The following is a 25,513-nucleotide window of genomic DNA, read 5'->3' on the forward strand; positions in this document are numbered from 1 at the left end:
AAGGGTACCGGCAGGCAAATCGGTGTGTGGCTCAGGTGGTTGCTGAGGCAAAAACTTGGGCATGGGAGAAGTTTGGAGAGGCCATGCAGAAAGACTTCCGTACAGCTTCGGAGTAATTCTGGTCCACCATCTGGCATCTCAGGAAGGGAAAACAGTGCAAAATCAACACTGTTTATGATTGGTACTGCACCGCGGATGGTCTGCTACTAACCTTGACTCAGGACGATGTGTGTTGTCGGGTGGAATACTTTGAAGACCTCCTCAATCCCAACAACATGCCTTCCATTGTGGAAGCTGAGCCTGGACACTCAGGGTCTGCCTTTCCAATCTCTGGGGATATGGTCGCCGAGGTGGTTCAAAAGCTTCTCTGTGGCAGCGTCCCGGGGCTGGATGAGATTCAACCGGAGTTCCTTAAGTCTTTGGATGAGTGGCTGCTGCGACTCTGCAATATCGCATGGACATCGGGGACAATTCCCCTGGATTGGCAAACTGGGGTGGTGGTCCCCCTGTTCAAAAAGAGGGACCAGAGAGTGTGCTCCAATTATAGAGATGTCACATAGTGAAACCTCCCTGGCAAGATCTATTCGGGAGTCCTGGAGAGGAGGGTCCGTCAGATAGTCAAACCTTAGATTCAGGAAGAGTAGCATGGTTTTCCAGATTGGGTGGTGGTGTATTTAAATGAACAGAAGGTGACAGCTCTAGTGTCACCTCAGCTCTTGCTGATGAGTATGTGCTTACCCATAAGTCATCCTTCATTCTTATTGAAAAGCCACATGTTGGCTCTGCGCCACAGTCCCAGATGGTTGAAACCACAGTTCCAAAAAAAGCCATGAATGTTTCTACTGTCACAAACCTGGATATGTCATCGCTGATTCTTTAGCTCAGGGGTGTCAACATCCAGTCCTCGAGGGCCGGTGTCCTGCAACTTTAAGATGTGCCTCTGCTGCACCACACCTGAATATAATAATAGGTCATTAGCAAGGCTCTGGAGAAATCATCTATACAAGGAGGAGGTAATTAAGCCATTTCATTCCTGTGTTTTGTACCTGTGGCACATCAAAAAACTGCAGGACAGTAGCCCTCGAGGACTGGAGTTTGCCCCCCCTTGCTTTAGCTTTAAAACGCAAAACTCACAACAAACTAAAGGTGTTGGTTTTGTGAAACAAGAAGCCTGTAATAAGAGCAGTGGTTGTGGTGACAAATTACGTGATCCCTGTTTTAAGCCATTCATTTGTGATGGCTTGATCTCATTGACAGCAGCTCCCTCTAATTTAAAGCCAGTACACATCCTGAGAGACACTGGAGGTTCCCATTCAATAATTCTCTCAAGTGAGAGAGAACAACTCTGTTCTGAGGGGGAATCAAGATGGGTTATGCTCCAAGACCAGTCCACAGTTTATGTAAAATCAAAACTTGTCACAGGATATTTTCCTGTTGCTGTCTGCCCAGATTTACCCATAGACAGTGTGCCTATGCTAATGGGGAATGACATTGCTGGAGGTTTAGTACTTCCCAGTCTGAAAGTTTTAGACAACCCTTTAAATTAAACCACCCCAGACTCTTCAGACCCTGGGATGTACCCCACCTGTATGGCCACCCATGCACAGGCATGCAAGGACCCTGATATTTCCATTTCTGATTCTGTTTTGATGTCTCCATTTTCTAGAGAGTGATGCACAAACCAAAAGTAACAGCATGACATCACTTCCATATTTGGTGATGCTGGAGGAGCCTGATCCACTCTGGGAGAAATCATCTATCTCTGACCAGACAACATTTGTCATCTGCTCAACAAGCTGATGAAATATTACAAAGATGTTTAAAGATTATGGTAAGTGCTGAACAAGCCAATAAAAAAAGGTGTCTTAAAGCGTCAATGGTCTTCGTCATTTCCAGGAAGCTCAGACTGGTGTAAATTAAACAGTCGTGCCACCCTGACCTGCACTCAAACTTAATGGTGTTTGTGCTCGAATTGCAGTCAGAACTCCACTAAAAGTGGTTGAGCTGAACAATGCTGGTGGTAAAGGAACAAATGATCCATTCTGTTCTAGTCATTCTCTTACTCCTGTCAGTGGTAACACTGTGCCGATAAATGGTTATCTCACACCAAAAACAAAATGTGAGCGGCATACTCTTAGCCCCACACCAGTACTAGCTGCACCTGAACTGACTTGACCTTTCAAGCTAGAGGTGGATGCCAGCACACTTGGAGCTGGTGCAGTGTTAATTCAGGAAGATTTGTAGGGTTTAAATAATCCTGTTTCCTATTTCTCCCATAAGTTTAACAAACATCAACTAAACTATTTCACCATTGAAAAAGAAACCTTGGCTCTGTTGTTGGCTTGTTGTTTACAGTAGTTTGTGGTGTGTGGTGAAGAATATCTGACACTATCTCAATCAGAGGAGGAAGACTTCCATGGTTTCAGTGCACAGGAGGAAGATGAAGACAGCTCTCAGTGACGTTTACCGGTATAGTTTTTTAACCAACCCTGTTAGTGTTGTGTTACTACCGTATTGCTGCTGTGTTACTGCCGCGTCACGGGCACTGTTTGGAAAGAAAAGCTAAGGTAGTTCTTTCTTCTGATCAGTGAAAACACTATGTGTATTCTAGGAACATACTGAGACATGGTTACAATTCACTTAGCCTGCTAGGCTAGCAGATATGAATTAGAACTAACTGACTGCATCATTAATAACTAAAATCAATTTAGAATATACAAAAACATCTTAATAAATGTGAATATTTTCAAAAGGTTCAACATTTTCTGTCACTTTCAGAAAGTGAAACTCATAGGTTCCTTACGTGGGTTAGAGATAATAAGAAAACAATGATTTATTTTCTCAGGACATAATATTACATTTACAATAATGAAAAGAAGATATCTTAACCCAGAAATCTTCAGACTTCTGAAAAGTATGGGCATTAGCATTAGCCTTTTTGGCAGCCTTCTGTGCTTATACAGCAATTTGAGTCAACCTTGTCAGCTTGAATAGAAAGAATGGGAAGAAGAATTATATCCTTCCCATTATATTTTTCAGGCTTCACTTACAAGGTGAGCATAGCCTGAAGAGTATGAGGGTTGAAGAGCTTAAAAAAGTAAGAGGAGGCCAGAGCACACTCACCATGTGTCTACTCCATTAAAGTGAAAGTCATGATGCTATGATCCTCAACGTGATTGACATTAGGTTTGATACTTGGGAGCAATGGTTAAGGGTTGATAAATAGATGACATAGGTTTGATTTATTGTACAAAAGTAGTAGTACAGCTGTTCTTAGGGCATTTATAAACAGTCAAAATAGCTAAGACTGGTTTTGGTCCCTGCAATTGTATGGGCTCCACTATGTCATTTTCTTTCATATTATTTTGTATTTGGAAATTAATTGTCCTGACAGTTTTATGTTTGTTCTGCATACTTAACTGATTTAAAATGAAATAACAATAATAATTATATATATAGAAAAGAATTCAACTTAAGTGTCATTGCACTGTCACAAGTACAAAGTGACAGTGCAATGACACTTATGGATAGATGCAAATGTAGTTTGCATCTATCCAGAAGTGCTATACAGAATATAAATATTTATAAACAGGTGTAAAAAGATATGGTGTATAAACAGAGAATAATAGTGATGTGCTATAAAATAAAATGTTTTGTATAAATATGAGAGCTATGTAAATATTATACAAATTACACAGATTATACAGAATATACAGGAATATTAAGAATGGATTGAAAATATACATATATCAGTTTTATAATACAGGATAAATAATGGCAAATTAGATCTACAGATTATATAAAGATTGTATACAGATCATGTACAGTTAGGGCCAGAAATATTTGGACAGTAACACAATATTTGTGAGTTGGGCTCTGCATGCCACCGCATTGGATTTGAAATGAAACCTCTATAACAGAATTCAAGTGCAGATTGTAACGTTTAATTTAAAGGGTTGAACAAAAATATGTGATAGAAAATGTAGGAATTGTACACATTTGTTTACAAACACTCCACATTTTAGGAGCTCAAAAGTAATTGGACATATAAACATAACCCAAACAAAAAAGTTTTTTCTCAATATTTTGTTGCGAATCTTTGGAGGCAATCACTGCCTTAAGTCTGGAACCCATGGACATCACCAAACGCTGGGTTTCCTCCTTCTTAATGCTTTGCAGGCCTTTACAGCCGCAGCCTTCAGGTCTTGCTTGTTAGTGGGTCTTTCCGTCTGAAGTCTGGATTTGAGCAAGTGAAATGCATGCTCAATTGGGTTGAGATCTGGTGATTGACTTGGCCATTGCAGAATATTCCACCTTTTTGCTCTCATGAACTCCTGGGTAGCTTTGGCTGTATGCTTGGGGTCATTATCCATCTGTACTGTGAAGCGCCGTCCGATCAACTTTGCAGCATTTGGCTGAATCTGGGCTGACAGTATATCCCGGTACACTTCAGAATTCATCCGGCTACTCTTATCTGCTGTTATGTCATCAATAAACACAAGTGACCCAGTGCCATTGAAAGCCATGCATGCCCATGCCATCACGTTGCCTCCACCATGTTTTACAGAGGATGTGGTGTGCCTTGGATCATGTGCCGTTCCCTTTCTTCTCCAAACTTTTTTCTTCCCATCATTCTGGTACAGGTTGATCTTTGTCTCATCTGTCCATAGAATACTTTTCCAGAACTGGGCTGGCTTCTTGAGGTGTTTTTGGGCAAATTTAACTCTGGCCTGTCTATTTTTGGAATTGATGAATGGTTTGCATCTACATGTGAACCCTTTGTATTTGCTTTCATGGAGTCTTCTCTTTACTGTTGACTTAGAGACAGATACACCTACTTCTCTGAGAGTGTTCTGGACCTCAGTTGATGTTGTGAACGGGTTCTTCTTCACCAAAGAAAGTATGCGGCGATCATCCACCACTGTTGTCTTCCGTGGACGCCCAGGCCTTTTTGAGTTCCCAAGCTCACCAGTCAATTCCTTTTTCCTCAGAATGTACCAGACTGTTGATTTTGCTACTCCAAGCATGTCTGCTATCTCTCTGATGGATTTTTTCCTTTTTTTCAGCCTCAGGATGTTCTGCTTCACGTCAATTGAGAGCTCCTTTGACCGCATGTTGTCTGGTCACAGCAACAGCTTCCAAATGCAAAACCACACACCTGGAAACAACCCCAGACCTTTTAACTACTTACTTGAACGAGGGAAAGGCCTTTTGAGTTACTTGCAGCCTTTGGAGTCCATTGTCCAATTACTTTTGGTCCCTTGAAAAAGAGGAGGCTCTGCATTACAGAGCTATGATTCCTAAACCCTTTCTCCGATTTGGATGTGGAAACTCTCATATTGCAGCTGGCAGTGTGCACTTTCAGCCCATATTATATATAAATTGTATTTCTGAACATATTTTTGTCAACAGCTAAAATAACAAAACCTGTGTCACTGTCCAAATATTTCTGGCCCTAACTGTATGTGTGTGAGAGGAACAGACCGGGGATGGGGGTGTAGAGTCCTTATAGTTTGTGTCAGGAGGCGTTCAGGAGCGTGACAGCTGTGGGAAAGAAGCTGTTCCAGTGCCTGGTGGTTCTGGTCCGTGGGCTTCTGTAACGCCTCCCAGAGGGCAGGAGAGAGAAGTGCGTGTGTGCAGGGTGAGTCAAGTCCTTGGTGATTTTTCCGGCCTTTTTCAGACACTGCTTCCTGTAGATGTCATTGATGGCAGGGAGTGGTGCCCGGGCGATGTGCTGGGCAGTTTTCACCACCCTCTGCAGAGCCTTCCAGTCAGAGACAGAGCAGTTCCCGTACCAAACTGTGATGCAGTTGGTGAGGATGCTCTCAATGGTGCAGTGGTAAAAGTTGGTGAGGATCTCTGAGGACAGGTGGTTCTTCCTCAAGGTCCTCATGAAGAAGAGGCGATGGTGCGCCTTCTTAACGAGTTTGGAGCAGTTGGTTGTCCAGGTCAGGTCCTCGGAGATGTGGACTCCCAGGAACTTAAAGCTGTTCACACTCTCCACCGCTATTCCCTTGAGAAAGGACAGAGTGCAGCGCTATGAAGACTGTATCCTCTGTGCTCCTATTCTGCCTGTATGCAAATTGGTGGGGATCCAGTGTGGGGGGGGACAGGATCTGAGGTGTGCTAGGACCAGCCGCTCCAAGCACTTGGTGATGATGGGAGTGAGGGCTACCGGACGATAGTCATTGAGTCTGGTCGGGTTGAATTTCTTGGGAATTGGGACGATGGAGGTAGACTTGAAGCAGGTCGGTGCCACGGCGCGGGCCAGGGACAGGTTGAAAATGTCCGTCAACACTCCTGCCAGCTCCCCAGAGCACACTCTGAGGACACGGCCAGGTATGCCATCAGGACCCGCAGCCTTGTTGGATTTAATCCTGCTCAGAGCCGCTCCTACATCAGTGGAGAGGAGAGTCAGTGGCTGTTGATCTGGGGTGGTGGCTGTCTTAATTGCAGTTGTAGTGTTCCCTCTCTCAAAACGAGCATAGAAGTTGCGGTCATTAGCTCCACATCTCTCACCCGCAACAATAAAAGCAGCCTCTGGGTATTTAGTTTGGTGTTTGCTAATGACCGCATAGAGTTCTTTCATGGCTAGCTTGGCATTAGCATCCGGGGGGGTGTACACCTTCATTGAGGAAGGAGACATCAGAGGAGGCGGGGAGGTGTTGGAGTTCTTGTAATCTGTGAGAATCTGAAGGCCTTGCCACATGCGTCAGGGGTTGAAGTTGGAAAAGTGATCCTCCACCTTCCTTTTGTAGTGGTGTTTGGCCTTCTTGATTCCCCTCTTCAGCTCAGCCCAGGCTGCACTGTAGGTCTGTGCATCCCCTGACCTGAAGACGATGTTACGGGCCTTCAGCAGGAGATGAATATCTCGGTTCATCCAGGGTTTCTGGTTGGGGTAGGGTTAGGGTTAATGGATGCCTTTGTGGATGGTGACACAGTCTATGGTGGTGGAGATGTGATCCAGTACAGATGAGGCGTACTGATCCAAGTCTGTGTGGTGGAAAGTATTCCAATCTGTATTCCTGAACTGGTCCTGCAGCACAGCATCTGAGCCCTCTGGTCACACCTTCACTGTCCTCTCAGTGGGTTTCACATGTTGGATGATTGGTGAGTACCAAGGTGTGAGGAACAGGGAGAGATGGTCTGATTGTCCGATGTGAGGGAGGGGTGTCGCCTTGTAAGCTCCAGCCAGATTGGAGTAGACATGGTCCATGGTCTTGTCTCCTCTGGTGTGGCAGGAGACATGTTGGTGAAATCTGGGAAGGACTGTCTTCAAGTTGGAGTGGTTGAAGTCACCCGCAACAATAAAAGCAGCCTTGGGGTATTTAGTTTGGTGTTTGCTAATGACCGCATAGAATTCTTTCATGGCTAGCTTGGCATTAGCATCCGGGGGGGGGGTGTACACTGCAGTGAGGATAATCGAAGTGAATTCCCTTAGGAGGTAATAAGGTCTGCATTTGATCATTTTAAAAACTCAGCATTCTGTGAGCAGTGACTCTTGGTAATAGCAGAGTCTGTGCACCAAGCTTTGTTAATATCAATGCACAAACCTCCGCCTCTGGTATCCTGTCAGGATACCATCTGCTATCCTGTCAGTTCGGTGTGTATGGCATCCAGTTAACTGGAAAGCATGTTGTTTAGCCATGTTTCGGTGAAAACCATGACATTTGAGTCCATAATCCGTCCGTCATTAGTGATAGTTGTAACTCGTCCATTTTATTGGCCGGAGAACGGACATTGGTGAGGAAAATGCTGGGTAAAGGGAGCCGGTGTGGTGTTAGGGTTAGCTTACCCCGCCTTTGTTTGCGTTCTCGTCTCCACCTACTTGCACTTCCGCCCGGTCTGGTTAAGTGGGCCACCTCCGGTGTTCTGGAGATCAGCGATAAAAGTGCCAGGATTGTCACTCCAAAGGTCCAAAAGGTCTTGTCTGCTATAGCACAGCAACGCGGTGCAGTTCTTGAAAAAAAGTCAGGTGAGAAATAGATAAAAAACTACTAAATAGCAGGTTCTGGAGAGACACGTTGTTCATGCGACGCCATCTTGGAAAATATATATATGTAAAGTAATTGAATAAATTAAACCAAGTAGATCAGGCATGTGCAAGGGGACTAGGGGGACAAAGGGGGTTTGATTCCCTTCCCCTTTTATCCTTTATGCCCCTAGTGCTCTTTTTGACTTGTTTTTTTGTTAGTTTTTTTTATCTGCATGTCAGAAGGCCTGCTTATGTCCCTCAGCAATAATATTTAGCTAAATATAATAATTTATCAAAATAAACTAGTCTGGCTGCCCTCAGTCGAATAATCACTCAGTTTCTCTTCCTGCATCTTGTTCTGACACGTTCATACCAGACGGGTTAAAGCTGCTGATGGGATCTGGGCTGGAGGTGAACGGCTGTAAATAGAAGTTACTGCAGAACCTCAAGGTTAAAGGAAGATTCGGGTCAAAGCATTTAGAGTTCACACAATAAACATCTGAGAAAATACTGGAGCAATGATGAGAACCACAAAGCCAAACATGCCACAATTAAATAAATCAAAAGCCAAGCATCAGTGGACTGGCATTGGAAGATTCCAGGTAGATTCCAGAGATGCGCATCACAGTGGTTGTTCATGCAGGGCCGGCCCAAGGTACTATGGGGCCTTAGAAACCCTTCCCACTAAGAACCTCAGCATCACTAACATGTTTAAATATCAATAAGGTGAATCTGTGAGAGGGAGACCAGGTTTATTGACCGAGTTTAAAATCAATCACTGATTATTGGTTATTTGCGGAGATGTATTTGTGAACAAACCCAACTCAAACATAGAGATTACGCCATATTGTAGCCATGGAAACGCAACAATCCAATTATCAAGATGATTCTTTAAACTTTTACAAAGTAAACTTTTTAATTAAATCCTAAATGTAATTTTTTCCTCTCAGCTGAATGCATTAAATAACATTTTATAACATTGTTATTCTCTATGAATGAATGCTACAGGTTTACATATATGGTCTGTGTTGCAATTAAACCATTTCTAGGGCCTCCTGAATGTCTGGAGGCCCCTGAATTGTTGGAGGCCCCTAACAGCAGCTACTGAGTTTTCTTTGCCTTGATATCCCAGTTTTCCAATTCTAGATCTCAGAGCTTCCATCATCAAAAAATGCTAGAGTTAACCCCTTTGAGCTTTATTTGATCTATAAATCATTCTGCAGTCAAATTGTTCTAGAGGATAAATAGATATTATCAGGGCTTAATTAGTAAAATGACAGCAATTTTGCTTGCTTCATAACCTTTGACCTTCTCTCCTCTGGTCTGTTTAATCAGATCTCAGATCAACTCAGCCCTCCAGGACTGTCAGCAGCAGAAACAGAAACTTTACACCTGTTGGGGAAAATGTACATTTGCTTTGCAATGTTTTACTATTTGTCACTAGATTATACGCACTGAATCTAATGGTATATGATTATGCCATTAGAGTTGTTGCAAGTGTTTTTTAGCACCACCTAAAAGTGATTTTGTGAATAGTCAAACGGAAGTTTATACATCCATAAACTTCACAGGAAGTTTATGGATGTATTCATAAACTTCCTGCTTGATGATGGACAGTAATCCACAGTCATCTGCCTCCGTCCTTCATCCTTTCTGGCGTTATCTCTATGTATACTGTTTCTTCTTCACTTATTTCCAGTTCTTTGCAACATGAGAGAACTTTATTCTCTAACTTTCAGATTGTTGAAGCAACAACCTGTGAAAGTACAGTCAGTTTTTCTTGCATCAAAGGTAAAGTAGTTTATGTTACACTGTAGAGACAATGGAAGATTACAATTGTACATATTGTAATTGTATTGTTTCTTATACTTTATTTCAGTTCCACATTTTCTACATCATTAAACTTCTGGACAAAAAGCAATGGTCTTCAGAGTCTTAATGGAGGAAAGACTAAAATAACTGAGATGGAATGAATGTGACTGATTTGAACTGAAGTCGGTCAATATCAGGATTTTTACTGGATCTGTATGTAAAATATGTGAACATTAAATTAGTTAACAATTGGATCTATATAAATTAACAGATTTTTATTGAAGTAAAACACCAAAAGATGATCATGTGTTCAAACAGTTCTCATAAAGTGATTAAGACATGCAAAAAACAGTAAACCACATATCACTATAAAATAATACTTACATAGCCAGAGATAAGACAAGCCCGTTTAATGAAGGGAGTGCAGAAGTGGGGGAAGTCCTTGAGTCTAGAATTCCAAAGGTGACTGTGGAGCAAAAACAGGTCATCCTGTTAAAAGCCAAAGTAGTCTTTATTATTGTTTTTCTTCTTTGACATTTTTGGCAATTGGCTGATCTGTATTTGAAATTTTGTTTTCTAATGTGGCAAATCAAAATAGACTTTTTTTGTGGGCACAAAAAAGATCCAAACTTCAACTGTGAGATCAAATGCAAGGTTATATGCATTGGTTATCATTATACCTATGCCAGACTAGACCGAATATCCCACCCTGTCAATGACGCTTGTGGTAGATGCAGCATATCTCTGGCCAAACATGTGCATATGATTTGGTCATGTACAAAGCTGACGACTTATTGGTTTGATATTTTTGCCATAAAAAGCTTAGCTTGTTGTTCCTAACCCTTAGTCGGCCATTTTTGGTGTTTCAGGTCTGTCCAAGGATTTGAAACAGCAGAATCTTAGGGTCCATCAGTTATTTCTACTCCATCACATTTACTACTTTACAATTTAAAGCTTAAGAAGCTGAAATTTTTCCTCAAAGATAAATTATTCCTTTGAGGCAGAGTAGGTTTCTTGACTATACTCAGACTGTGGAAGTCGAGTAGACACTCCAGCCCTTTTTTAATTTATTTATTTCTCTCACTAATAATTATTATCATATCATTATGTTTATTCAATATATGTGTTTCTTTGTCTGTTATTACTGGCCTGTAAGGACGGGTGTGGGCGATAAGTTTGTTCCAATACTCCATTTCTTATTGCTTTAAGTGGATGTTTACTGTGAATTTGTAGATGTAAAAAATGTGCAATCAAAACCTTCCATCCACTTGGGCCTGCTCTTCTAAGTGAATTCCAGTGCCACACCTCACCGCACCACAAGAGGAACATCCAGCAGAACAATACAGCTTGCTTTTAGGAGTATGAGAATACTGCAGGCTGAGTTTACGCCTGATATAAATCCATTTACATTTTCTTTTCATCTTTTTATTATTGTTTTTCTTCTTTGCATATTAGAGTGGCTTACAATGATTCCAAATACTGTGTAGTGTTATGTACCTTGGGCACATTATAATTATTTTGTATTTTTCTTATAGTTTTGTATTGACTTTAGTTGAATGATTTTGTGTTTAATATACTTTAGCGTATTGATGATTCCTTTCTGTAATTAATTTGGTTTTGTTCATTTGAGGCGTGCTTGGACCGCCTATAAATAGGCTGGGTTGCCACAGTTTGGAAGATGCCAATCTGCCTTGCTGTCTTCCACTCGCCCACCACCGCCACCAAGAATGCGTCCTGACCAGGCGCGCACGTTTTCAGCAGCTGTAGGCCACAGCTGACGTCTCCAGGCTGCTATGGGGTATTTTTGTTAGCCTTTGTTTGTTTTGTAATTATTTTGACCTGGTGAGACCGGTTGTCCTGTTTTCGATTCTTTTGTTTCAGTAGGTTATTTTCCTTTATAGCCCGGTACTAGTAGGGGCTTCAACGGCCCTGTATAGGGTTGGCCCCCTGCTGTACCGTTTTGTTCTTTTGGACCGGCTCACCAGGTCCACCTTTCTGTTGAAACTTTTGGAATGTTTTTTTTATTTTATTTTTGGGGATATGGGAAATGAGAATCTTTAATTCTTCCTTTTTTCCTTCACAGGAAATTGAAGTGGAGAGAAAAAAAGAGATTTAGGGAGTTTAAAAATAAAATAATTTTCTTGAATCCTCTTTGCCTATGTGTCCTTAAATATGTTGTGCCCTGTTGGACGTAACAATAGGAATAAACTTGGTGTTATTACATATCAGTCATGGGGGAGAGGAGGTAATCAGATGTCACCTGGACATCGGTGTTTTACATATTTTATGGTGGTTGATCCAGTCATTCTTTCTGTGTGGAGCAGAGAGGAGAGGCAAGCTGACACAGAGTCAAACTCCATGTAACTAGGTAACCGATATGGGAGCTGCAACGTCCAAAACACTATTCAAATGACCATATGTCCTTACCTTACTGCAGATATCAGGTAACTCTGTGAAATTCAGTACTGTCCAGACTGTAAACCACCTGACCAACTTCTCTTTGTTTTTCTGGTGGTTCAGCCATGTTTGCCTTCACCTTTACAACTTGAATATTTCTGGATGTATGATAACGGGATGATGTATTTACACTAAGAAATTAGCATATAACAATATATATTTTTTACTAGTATTATTATAAATGATATGGCCCAGCCCTAATGACAGATTAATCAATGAAGGTTTGGCATCTCAATGAGTTTTGGTGTAGTAGATAAAACTTGTATGTTTTATGGAAAGATTTGGAGGTCTGGTCTCGTCCCTTTAACATGCTCTAAAACTAATTTTGATCAATTTTGATCCCCATTATCTTATGAGCAAACTGATCATATGCCAAGCCCATTTATTAAAATCTTTAGGAGAAGTTCAGTCAAATGTTGAGGCCAAAAGTCTGCCAATCTAAGATGGCTGACTTCTGTTTGGACTAAATGGGCGCAAGAGAGTTTTCTGAAGGTTTTGAAGAGTTTTACAAATGTGTCCCTTTTCATGCTTCTTTGATAAAGTTAAGCCAAGGCAGAAGGTATTTCGCAATTTGCCTGGGAGAGCTGTTAAGCTGTTCCTGCTGCAATTTTTGCGAATTCCCTAAAATCAGTAATTTTCACAGAGGATGGATGCATCCAACCAATTTGGAGCATTTTTGTATATGTTTAAGCCTCCAAATAGTTAATTTATTTGACAGAAGAATAATAGTACAGATGCAGTAGGCCTTCGAAGCCCTTGTGCTGCTTGGGCTTGACAACAAAAAAAAAACTTTGTGCTTACTGTGTGAGAGGCTTGCGGCACAGCACCAGAGCATCATAGAGCAGACACACTCCAAACACAGTGATTCCTGTTTCCTTGACCAGCATTGCACAGGTACCCAAAAACAAGCTGATGAGCAGAGACCCTGGAGACACAGTGGAAGGGAACGAGTCTTCGGAGACCCATTCATCTATACTCCTGTGACACCAGAGAATACAATGGCATTCACATTTTAATACAACCTCTAATTTTTAAAGCATTTACACCGAGTCAAGGATGCATTCACAACTGTCTCGTTTCAGCCTCACTGAATCTAAATTCATTTCTGGTTGAATTTAGATTCAAGTGGGTCTCGCAATGACTTCTCAGAAATGTTGCAGCTGCTCCGGGATCACTATGATGACAGATCATCAACGCGGATTTGTTGGCTGAACATCCATAAGGTTCAGCCATGTCATGCAACCTTGATCCACGACATCACAAAGGTGTTCTGTTGACCTGAGATCTGGCGAGCATGGAGACTGTTGGACCACAGTGATCTCACTGCTATGCCCATCACAATAAGAATTAAATCAATTAATTACACAATAAATTAAAATGAGTTTCATAATAAAATGAGGACAATAACTTTTAATCAGCACTGTATGTCACACCAGTTACTATTACCGTTATTCAGATCTTTTAAATTGTTTTTCTAGTTGTTTTACTGCCAATTCAACAGTGAACATAGAATTAATTCCTTTGATTTTATGAAAACATTTATGATTTCTGCTTAAACTTAGCATATTTTTCGGACTACAAGCCACTACTTTTTTTCTACACTTTGAACCAGGCGGCTTGTAGCCTGGTGTGCAGCTTTTCTGTGGATTTTTCTCCAACTGCACTGGGGTTCTTTAGCAGGAAGTGAATCATTGGAAGTTAAAATTGGAAATCAAAGAAAGTGATGATTTTCATTTAGAACAAGCACATGTTAGACATGTCAGAGAAATGTTTTCCAACTCATACCCCTCATCATGGAAACAAGACCTTCTTTGTGTGGGTACGTGTTAGGGTTAAGGACAAGTTGATGGCCTTCAACTTCAAAAGTTGAAGGCCATCAAAGAAAGTGATGATTTTCATTTAGAACAAGCACATGTTAGACATGTCAGAGAAATGTTTTCCAACTCATACCCCTCATCATGGAAACAAGACCTTCAACTTCAAAAGTTGAAGGCCATCAATCTGGCAGTACAGATCAATAGCTGCAGCACATAAGCTCAGCGTGAACGAATCCATGGTTCGGCGTTGGAGTCCTCAATAAATCAGACCAAATGTTCAGCTTCCAAATGTGCATTTGGAGCACAGGATTTGGCTTGAATGTGATAATGCACTGGGGAGGAGTGCCTGGCATGAGAGATCAGGAGATTATGTCCACTCCAGTGAGGTATGAACCTTTGTGTTTCCTGAACATCTTCCTGGAGACTTATAAAGCTTTTCAAAGAGGTCTCTGTTTCTTTTGCACCACAGTGATGCAGCATTGTCAGTGTATGTAACTGATTGGATCATTTGCAGCTAGGGATGCAAACAATCGATTTAGGATTAACTGTCAAAAATGGGATTAGATTCAAATGAGTTCCAATTGATTAGCTAATAGCGTTTGTTTATATATTCTTTGTGTATTATAGTTTGGCCACTAAACTAAGCGCTGATGGTCAGCCTAAAGTGGAGAAACAAAAATGGCTGAGGGAACAACCCTAAACAGAAAAGTGAAACAGTCCAAACATAGTCTGTGGAATGCAAAATGCACTTTATGCAGTTCTACCCTAACCCAATAAGCTCAAGCAGTTTCCGTCTATTTTGTTGACACGGCTTGGCAAGTCTACATTCCTGATATTTTTCTGTTCATTGGGGCTGAACTGTTATTAATCTCCCATGATGAAAAGAATATATTTTGTTTTTCTATTAGGCATCACAATAGGCTCCTCTTTTGTTACATTTCATATGTCCGAGGTCAAAATTCTCTGTTTATTCAGTCAGATTTTAATACAGCTAACAACACTTTTAAATACAATTCCATGCATTTTTTTTTTTAGAACTCAGCATATGAAAGATTTTCTGTTCATGTTATGGAAAGACTGTCTATTCTCTTGAAACAAGAGAAAACATTTTTGTTTTGGAAAACAAAAATGCTGTTCATTGAATGTTAGTCAATTGATGCATCAACCTTAGATTAATTAATCATTCAATAACTTGCATCCCTAATACAAATGCAATAACTGCATTGGTGAATGTAGCGAGGTGTCAGTCCAAAGTTTCAATAAGGTGAACTTTATAAGCTTGTGCGAATGGGGACACTGTGACGCTGAGTTACCTTACCTAATATAGAGGTGGAATGTCAGCAGGAACAGCAGACAAGCCAAGACATCAGCTCTGCCCACAATGCCAGACACCTGCAACATATACATGCAGAGATTTCACAAGAGTTCATCTGCTGAAGTAGGGTGACATAAAGTAGACTGCTGAAGAAATCACTAGATTTCAAAGAACACCCTCTATGCTACAAATTCAGCTAAAAACTGCAATGATAAGATTACTATATAAAATTTAAACATTCACAAAACAATTATTCATGGATTGGAATTGATGATCAATGACCTTTGCAAGTCTAATACTGAACATTTTATTTTATCTTCCATTCAGTCATTGAATCAATCTCACAATCTTTGTTTAATAAACATATCAACCAACAGCATGTACTTAGAAATTATTTTCTTGGACTTAAAAAACAGTAAGTGGTATTACCTTTGATACATTAATGGGGATACTTTTACAATATTTCAATGATCTGCTAAATTCAAAGTTATTTTGTACATCAAAGAAATCCATAGAACATTTTTTTTCTTTTGTTATACTCCTAAAGCACATATGTCAAAGTACAGAACATTTGATTTCTCTTCGAAGTAAGTTTGTTTTTGTCTGAAAAATGGTTGCACTTGAAATTAGATCCATAAGAAAATATTGCTATATTAATTTAATTATTAAATAATATACACTGTTAGGTCTTGGTTAGGGTAGCTGTGTGCAATCATTTCAAAATATTTTATTAAACTTTGAACCAGGACAAACTGTATCATTTGTTCGTAGAACGTAGCAATAATCAGATCAATCATCAAATAGGATGAAATACTTCATAAAGCATAAAGAGCCAAAGTTTGTTAAATTTTAAATCATGGCTCCTATTAAGTAAAATTAAATTATGGGCCATTATAAAGAGAAATTTGCTTTGTTCCCTCTTGCTTGTAGAACTGACAGAAACCAAACTATAGATTTATTAGCAGACATAATATATATTTTACATATCCAAACATCAGCATCTCAGCTTTAAGCCACATTTTATAGAATCCAGTAATATCGATGGTCACTCTACTCACCATCTGCTCCAACCAGGCCCAAAACGTTTTTGCATCTTTATTATTTGCTATATTGAAGACAGATCATATCTCATCTGCTATGTGTAAATCAGCAGGACAAAGTTTTGCCAACCAACTGAGGGACAACTATGGAGTCAGAATCATATAATTGAAAAGTACAAAGTTTGGACTGACAATTACACAGAAGTTACTTATTCTGCTTTTTAAATGTTTAATAACATTTTTATTGTTACAGAATCTCCTGTTGTTGATGTTTTTAGCACTTAGCACAAAATATATGACTTATTCATATATAAAATCAGACAATAAAAGGCAACTATAAGGTGATTCTTCACAAAAAATATTACAAAATTGTCAGAAAGCATTCAGCAAATACAGGTTGATTCCATCAACAAGAATATGACTGAAAAGTTCCTTTGTCAACAGTTCCATCACCAAGTGAAAGACATTATACAGATTAATTAGATTATGTATGTTTTAATATGTTTACATTTCGTAGTATGTTTAATACCTGCTAAAAGATTTTCAAAAAGTGCTATTAATCTGACAAGCCTGAACAACATGTATAGACTGATTGAATAAGACTGTATGGCATTCACATGCAAGTTTTGGCATTATTCTTAGCACTAGAAAAGAAAAGGCCTTCCAGTAACTGTGGGTGCATTATCACTTTGGGAACCACTGGATTATTGCAACAATGTCTTCATGAGTCTGCCTAAAAAGAAGAAAAATTAAACAGCTTTACATCAGCTGATCCAGAACTCTGCTGGTTTCTCTACGTTCTCACTAGAACCAGGAAGATAGAGACATAACAGCAGTTTTAAAGTCCCTCCACTGGCTCCCTGTAGCTCAAAGAATAGATTTTAAAATACTGTTGTTAGTTTACAAATCACTGAACGGTTTAGCACCACAATACATCAAAGATCTGCTGTTGTTGTGTCAACCTTCCAGACTCTCAGGTTCTGGTTCTGGTTCTGCTCTGCATCCCCAGAACCAGAACCAAGAGAGGAAAAGCAGCTTTCAGCATCTATGCACCAAAAATCTGGAACAAACTTCCAGAAAACTGTAAAACAGCTGAAACCCTGACTTCTTTTAAATCACAACTAAAAACACACCTGATTAGAGTTTTATTTGAAACTCTAAACAGTTTCAAATAAAACTGTTCAGTGCACCGCCATTTGGTTTATTCACAAAACTGAAGGTGGCCAAAGATCGGAAGGTGTCCTACCTTCTGTATGGAACATTTAGGTAGTGTCAAGAAAACATTAATCAATAATCTGATGTGCAAAATGCAATGTTGACTGTGTGTTCTATGACTTTGTATTTTTGTGTTTTTATGATGTAAAACACTTTGAAATGCCTTGTTGCTGAAAGATGCTATACAAATAAAACTTAATTTGATCATACACAATTTACAATTTTAATCAAAAAAGAGATTAAAATTCAAATTAATAAAATTTGACCTAATTAATTATTACATTAACCTTCTTGCTGTGATATTGTTAGAAGTTTTAATTAGTTATCGTCTAAATTAAAATATGGCTTCCATATTTAATTTTTGATTTATGCACACGACTTTTTACGTTTTCTGGAAGAAAGTAAACAAAATTCTGAAATTATAATCAATTCAGTAATAAAAATAGTAAAGCAAGGGCTCAAACACATTTACCAAATATGTATACTCTAGCATTTAGTTTAAGTAGTCATCTTCAATAAGAAATTTAATTTTACAGTTTCTCCGTAAAGCTACACTTGCACTACACGTCAGATACAGCAGGCTGCTGTGTTCCGTCCATCGACCATCTAAATAATTAAGGGATAAATGGCTTAAGTCAGAGCCACTATAAGAAAAACCTGTGGAAACCTGTGGAAACCTGTGGAACGTTTCTCAGGGTTGCAGAACGTTTGATTTTGAACTCTAGACTTAGACTTAGACTCGTACTTTATTGATCCCTTGGGAAGACTCCTTCAGGATATTAAAGTTACCAGCAGCTTACAGGCAGAAAAGTGGCACACAGTGCGCAAAATACAAAAGAATACAAGAAATACAAATTAAATACAAAGGTACACACTAAATGTGAGTAGCCAAAACCCTAAATTAAGCACAAATAAGCAAGGAATAAGAATATGAATAAAATATAAATAAAAAATATAAATACAACAGCATTTCGATCTACGCCTATGGCCATCCAGAGTGCAATATGCCAGTGACCAGGTGGTGATCAGAGCTGCGCCCCATGCTGACAAACTGCATCTTAATACCTAAAGTGGTAAATGAAACAGTTTCCTTGAACAGGAAGATGAAACAATCCAAAGGGATATAAAATGCTCTTCATGCAATTGAGCTCTGAAATAAAAACAGTAATCTCAACTTAACCTAACCCAATCTCCTTAACATTCACCTTAATAGTGCTCATTCAGCCATTAATGACTTGACGTTTCAAAACACCATCAAGTTTTAAGCCAAAAATGACTGATGCCATTATGATGGAAAAAGACACAATGCCAACTGAAGATTAGATTTAGATTTGCAAGGCTGATTTGGATGGTATTCTTGAATTATTTCACTTTATGGGGCCATGTTTTACTACTACTAATAATAATGGTCTTTAATGTCATGATAGAAACTATGCAATAAGTTACATGGATTATAACAAAATTGGGTGATAAACTGTTCTTCAGTCTGTTTGTCCATGTTTTAATGCTCCTGTATTTGCAGCTAGATGGCAGCAGTTGGAACAAATTAGGAGTCTTCTAAAATGTTCTTTGTTTCTTCTGAGGCACCGGGGTGGCCCTGTGGAGTTCTTCAAAGAAGGCAGAGAGCAGCTGATGGTCTTCTGGGCAGATTTTACAGAATTATTCCTTTGAATGCCACCATAACCACCTGCTAAGAAGAGAATTGCAACAAGAAGAAAGCTGAACTGGAAGCACACATAACAGCAATATTTCACCACGTAGTGTAGACCATCTTGACAGCAGAAATGGTCTCCACTTTGTTGACAAGGAGAAGAAAGTAAATTCTGCAGTCCTGAGCATCTTTGTGCTCATGGGGATTAAGTGTTCCACATAAATTATTCTTTTCATCTTTTATCTTTCTATTCAACAACATTAGAAGTTCCCTTTAAAGTTTAAGTGTGAAGACCATGTTTAGTCGACTTTTAACACAGCTGATTTAACTTTTTTTAAATATAGTGATTTATCCTTCCATCCATTGTTTAATATGTTTATACTTGAAGGGGATCGAGGGGAGCTGTGAAGCGGGGTTTTCCCTAGACAGGTAGCCAGTCCATCTCAAGGCAACACAAAGACAATACCCAGGTACACACACACACATTCACACCTAAACAGAATTTACAGAGACCAATTAATCTAACAGTCATGTTCTTTGGACTGTGAGGAAGCCATGGCAAAGGGAGAACATGCAAACTCCATACAGAAAGACCTCAGGCCGGGTCTTGAACCCATGACCTTCAAGATACCTACTAATGAGTTTCATCTTAAAAACTACAATAGAGTTGAATGAATAAGCATCTGCTGAAAGTAAATTATTTTAATTTTTAAAAAAAGTAAAATTCTCTTTATCAGAAAACCATTTTTTGCCAAAATGACTAATTCAAATTGTACAAAGCATGATAGATGGAGAACAGATATTGGACTGTACTCACCGCCTCCGTGTGAACAGGGTGCACAGCAAAGAGGAGTGCCGTGATGAAAGCCAGGCATGGGTTCTCAAACACGCAACGTTCACATGTGTACATAAGCAGGCAGGTAACGGTGCAGTGCAAGCACACATTTATGATATGGAAATACAGAGGCGTCATGCCACCCAGTAGGATATTCAACCTGATCAGAAGAGAAGCAGATATGAAACAGTCAATCAATAAAAACCAGCTTGTTGGATAAAAATAGTACCAATAGGTTTATGTGTTCGTAATCAACACATTAGTGTTTATATTAAGTAGTAATATGTTTAACAGACTTCAAATATACAGGGACACAAATTGGTCACTTTCTGGAACACATCCATGCATAGGTGGACATTTACAGTACAAACAAAAAGTTTGCATACACTCATCATGGGCATCAATATCACATTGATTTTTACAATGATCAAATTGAACAGTTATTTTTTTTAAAGTGGTACAAAGCAGAGAACTTGAAAGGACTTCAAAAGTAAGAGTCAAGTACACACGACTAAATTTACAGCTGACTTTCACTAATAGTAATAAAAATAATAATAACATTATTATGACGGCGCCTTTCAAAATATCCAAGGACACTTGACACTTTTCTCTAATCTATGCAAATTATAAACAATCCACAAATATGAACATGCATACCTTTTTGTAGATGTCAATATTTTATCCAATAATTTTGCATGGATATTCTGTCACTTACATATGCATTTTTTTTGTTGTGCTTCTTTTCTCCCTCCCACTTAAATATTTCAATTTCTCTAAGAAAATACTAGGACAAAATATTGATTATTTCAGTGAATATATTAAAAAAATGTTTTTTTTTAACGTGCATTCCATTCATAAATTGTACTAACTAGTTGTAAGTCAATTAGTAATTGCTACCATCACAATCAACAGTCAACTGATTGACTATTGAACTCTAGTTTAGTTTTGTAAGCCAGACTCATGCATTATTATTGGCAGTGAATCCAGACTTAACAATAATCCAGAGAACTTCTTTGCTGTATATGGAGAAAAAATACCTATCAGGGGTTGCCCAACCAAAATTACTACAAGATAACTAACTAATAACTAACCAACTAGAAGCTATCACAAGAGAACATCCAAAGCTCTGCAGACCTCACTGTCTCAATTAAGGGTGGAGTTTGAATTCACCAATAAGAAAGAGAGACTGGTTAAAAAATGTCATCCATGTGAAAGAAAGGCTAAAATCAAAGCTGGCTAAAAAGGACAATGGTTTATTTCAAATTTAGGAAAAAATATTTTGTTGATCCCCAAGACTTCTGGCAAAGAATTTTCTGACAAGACAAAAGTGGAACTATTCTTGGGCGGGATGGCTGTAACATCTGGTGTAAAACTATGAGTAATTGTGGTAGTGATAATGTGATAATCTACAGTTGTTTTGTTTTGTCAGAACCTGGACAACTTTCCATACTTGAACCATGAATTCTGCTTTCTAGTAGAAAATCCCAATGGTTAATGTCCATCAATAAAAGTGGTCCAAAGCAAAGCAGGAACTCTATTTTTGATTAATGTAGCAAAACAATTGAAGGTTTTGAAGTGCCCTAGTCAGAGTCCACATTGAGATTGAGAATGAATGACTTGCATGCATTCCCCACATGAACAGGCTGTAACAAACAAGCTGTTCATGCAAACAAACCCTCCACTACAGACGCAGAAGAATAGTAAAAAAGAAAGTGAGGAAAAGTGGTCAGCCTATCTCCACACCCACAGAAAGATATTTACAGAGGTAATCTGTCTTTGCATGCACCGCTGCACTGGGCTGTACTTTCTACCTCCTTAGACTCAACTGGACAAATATCACTGTTTTAACTATAAGCATCATCAAAAAGGAAAGTTTTAAAACTAGTGGTAAAAGTAGACAGTGTCTACCTCACGCACTGAACCTAGAGCTTGTTCCACAGGAGAGGAGCCTGATAACTAACACCTCTTTTCCACTGTCTCTACTTCAGCATTTCTGCTCTACTCAGAAGTAATCATGTTTTGAAGGATTCTGCTGCTGTGTGTGCAAGTAGCAGCAGAACAGTAACTGGAAGAGGGGACATTGAGGCACAACTCACAGATCAAAGAATGTCGTCTTGCATTATTATACCATTACTATTATATTGTTATTGCAGTAAACAATGATCTTAGTGATTATTGCAATAACTTCTGGGACAATTTATTGTCCAGCCAAATAGTTATCATGACAGCCCTACAACTGCTGTTTCACTACTAGTGTCAGTGGATTACAAGCCTGGCAGGCAACCAGGCTTTACTTTCCTCCCTCACACCAGGCTAAGGACTGCTTGTTATTACAGAATATAAATACTGCTCAAAAAAATAAAGGGAACACTCAAACAACACAATATAACTCCAAGTAAATCAAACTTCTGTGAAATCAAACTCTTCACTTAGAAAGCAACACTGATTGACAATCAGTATCACCTGCTGTTGTGCAAATGGAATAGACAACAGGTGGAAATTATTTTCATATTTATTTCATTCATTCAGATCCAGGATGTGGTATTTGAGTGTTCCCTTTATTGTTTGAGCAGTGTACTTTTTTTTTTGTTTAAAATAGTGTTTTTTAATACACCAGTAACTCTAGACTGCACGTCTTTGCTGCACTGTGTCGGGTGTTGGAGTTAGGCTGGGTGGGGAACCTTTTCTTTCCCACCAGATGGAGCCAGAGGTTGGCAGTCGTTCACTCTAAAAAGTGTATTTGGGCTGTAGTTAATGTTATGGCCTTTTTTACATTAACCTGACTTAATTGTTTGGCTTTAGTTATGTCAACTTACTTTCATGAGTTCAATTAACTTAAAAGACACACATTTCATCTAAAACAAACGGTTAACTTTGAGTTGACGTGAACCAATTAAGTTGAATGCAGTTTTACGTCTGACGTCATTACGCAAGCTTTGCCCGAGACAGATCCACTTCTTGTACCGACCGCTTGTGCAGCCGCCATTTCTTCTGACCATCGACTGTCCACCGGATTGTAAAACAGTAAGTATTCTACACATCATGGCAAAATATTATTTAAACGGTGTAAAAATATTAATGACTTTTTCTACCTTTAATTTGAAACAGTTAACTGTTTTTAACGTCGAAGTATCATCAGTTATTTGCTTTGAACACATTTGCTAGTTGTAATTTGCCGCGCTATTCGGCATGTTTGAACTTAACTGCTCTGTTAGTTAGTGAACGTTTATTTTGAGTGTGTAATTTTTATTTGACCCTAAAGAACTTAAATAGCTGGAAGCCGGGTATGTAGTGAAAAACATGAAATGTGATTTAGACTGGAGACGTTCAGGGCTGGTGCTGGTGGACCGAGAACTGCTGGCGTGTTCCGGTCGGAAGCTAGACTGGGTCAAAGTGTGGGAGCAGCTAATGCACTGCAGTGGTGGCCAGATTTTATAACAAGAACTACTGGACAGGTTGATTTTTTATGGGTAATCTTAACGTACAGTTACGGAGGTGTTAGTGTTATACGCAAAACTAATTTAATGTGACGCAACTGCGCTCTGCTTGTCACTTGTCACCGTGAGCTGCAGTCAGGGAAGCCATTTGTTCCAATTGTCAGCCTGCTTACTGACGACATGATATAAAACGCATAATATCCTGACTGCGCTAATAATCCATAAGATGTCATTTTTCTTAAAAAAGCAAAAAACAAAATAAGCAATTCATGTTTGTAGGAACTTTGAGTTAATTTCTCTTTCCCACTCTCCAGGCCTGGAGCCAAGCATCATCAGACCATAGAAGGTAAGCCATATTTGCTTCACTAAGCTTCTAATTTAGAAAAAAAAAGTTAAGTTATTAGTTAATATGCTGTATTGTATCAATAATATGAAAAACATATACTCTAAACTAATTCAAAAATAGTTTCGATAAATAACATCATTTTAAAGTAAAAGGAATAATAGGTGGTCAAAGAACGAGATGAAATTAATTTCCTCCAAAGGGTTGATGAGCTCTCACTCAACATGGGGTCAGAAGCTCAGTCATCTCGGAGAGGCTGAGATTAGAGCTGTTGCTCCTCTACATCCAGTGGAGCCATTTGAGGCGGCTCGCGCATCTGATTAAGATGCCTCCTGGAAGCCTCCCTGGTGATGTTTTCTGGGCACGGCCTGCCAGGAGGAGGCCATTGTAGTGGGACTATGTCACTCAGCTGGGCTGCAAAGTCTTTAGGATTCCAAAAGGTAGGGAGGTGGCTGGGGAGAGGGAAGCTGCCCTTGCAACCCCACTTTTGATTAAGCTGTTAAGAATTAATTATAGTTAAACAACTTTTTGTTTTCCCACCAATATCTAACATTATTTTAATTTCTAACACTTAAACAGTGGACAGACATAAAAATAGAAAGGCAATGTCATTTTTTGTCCCTCATAGGGAAAATTACATTGCAACAGCAGAAAGTGACAGGCAATTTGTTTACACAAACATACATATACCAATGTGTGTTTTTTAAATATGCACACACAGAGAATTAAGAGAAACATACTGTACAACCAGGGCAAAATTACAACCTAAAAATACTTTGGTAGACTTTAAAGTTTAATCCCATCCTAAGAAATATGCAATTGAGAAGGACAATTTAAGAGATGTGCAATTTTGCCTAAAATATTTGCAATACTAACAATATGACATTTATTAATATAGAGAATGTTTTTCTAGGATATTAAAAACATACTGTAATAATTATGGTTAAAAATGCATTCAGAATCTATATTTTACCAAACAGATCTCAAGTATTGCATGGGGGTAAGATTGTAACAGTACTCAAAATTGACTCTGCATCCATATTTTTTAATCTTCCTTGCCTTCAGATTTGGCAACATACATGTAACACAGTTCCTCTCTTATCCTTCTAGTGTTTCACTTCATGTGGAGATGCAAAGACTGCGAGAGCTTGTTTTCCAGAAGATCTGAATTGCTCAAGCACTACAAACTAAACCACAGGCATTATGGACGGGGCTATTCATATCCATGCACATATTTAAGTTGCGCATGTAGATTCAAGACCTGGAATGCTTTACTGAACCATTTATCAAGACATCATCCAGTCCACCAAACAGTTAACAATGACTTAACCACATTCAAATGCCCCATTTGTGATTCTAATCAACTTTCCACGGAGAGAGATTTTTTTCAGCATATATTTCAACATCTCAAGAATAAGGAAACAGTCACATGTGTGTTTCAGGACTGTGTTTATCAAACAAATAATTACGAGAACTACAAAAGTCATAAATACAGAAAACATTCTGATGCTAACAATACATTGAAGACTGGGATTACTGAAAAAAAACAATTAGACTGTGGTGAAGAATTGTGTGCTAGTTTTTGGCACTGACATTTTTGATCAGGACAGTACTGT

At 39.0% G+C, this 25,513-nt stretch overlaps 1 protein-coding gene and 1 long non-coding RNA gene across 2 annotated transcripts in view; one reads left to right on the forward strand and one right to left on the reverse strand.

The window, feature by feature from the left end:
• tmtc1 (transmembrane O-mannosyltransferase targeting cadherins 1) overlaps window positions 1-25,513 on the reverse strand; it is a 79,155-nt gene that overhangs the window by 37,118 nt on the left and 16,524 nt on the right. Inside the window, exons 2-5 of the mRNA XM_055024224.1 lie at window positions 20,100-20,277; window positions 15,380-15,453; window positions 13,046-13,222; window positions 10,172-10,253 (exon numbers count right to left, since the gene is read on the reverse strand). Coding sequence (XP_054880199.1) covers window positions 10,172-10,253; window positions 13,046-13,222; window positions 15,380-15,453; window positions 20,100-20,277 — 511 coding nt within the window. The remainder of the gene's footprint in view (window positions 1-10,171; window positions 10,254-13,045; window positions 13,223-15,379; window positions 15,454-20,099; window positions 20,278-25,513) is intronic.
• On the forward strand, window positions 22,682-25,109 carry LOC129354749 (uncharacterized). The gene is made up of 3 exons (XR_008605191.1): window positions 22,682-23,141; window positions 23,869-23,900; window positions 25,008-25,109. It is a non-coding gene; the product is annotated as an uncharacterized LOC129354749 (long non-coding RNA).

Source organism: Poeciliopsis prolifica, unplaced genomic scaffold (assembly GCF_027474105.1).
Source record: "Poeciliopsis prolifica strain line A6 unplaced genomic scaffold, Auburn_PproV2 SCAFFOLD117, whole genome shotgun sequence".
In the NCBI taxonomy this organism is placed as follows: domain Eukaryota; kingdom Metazoa; phylum Chordata; class Actinopteri; order Cyprinodontiformes; family Poeciliidae; genus Poeciliopsis; species Poeciliopsis prolifica.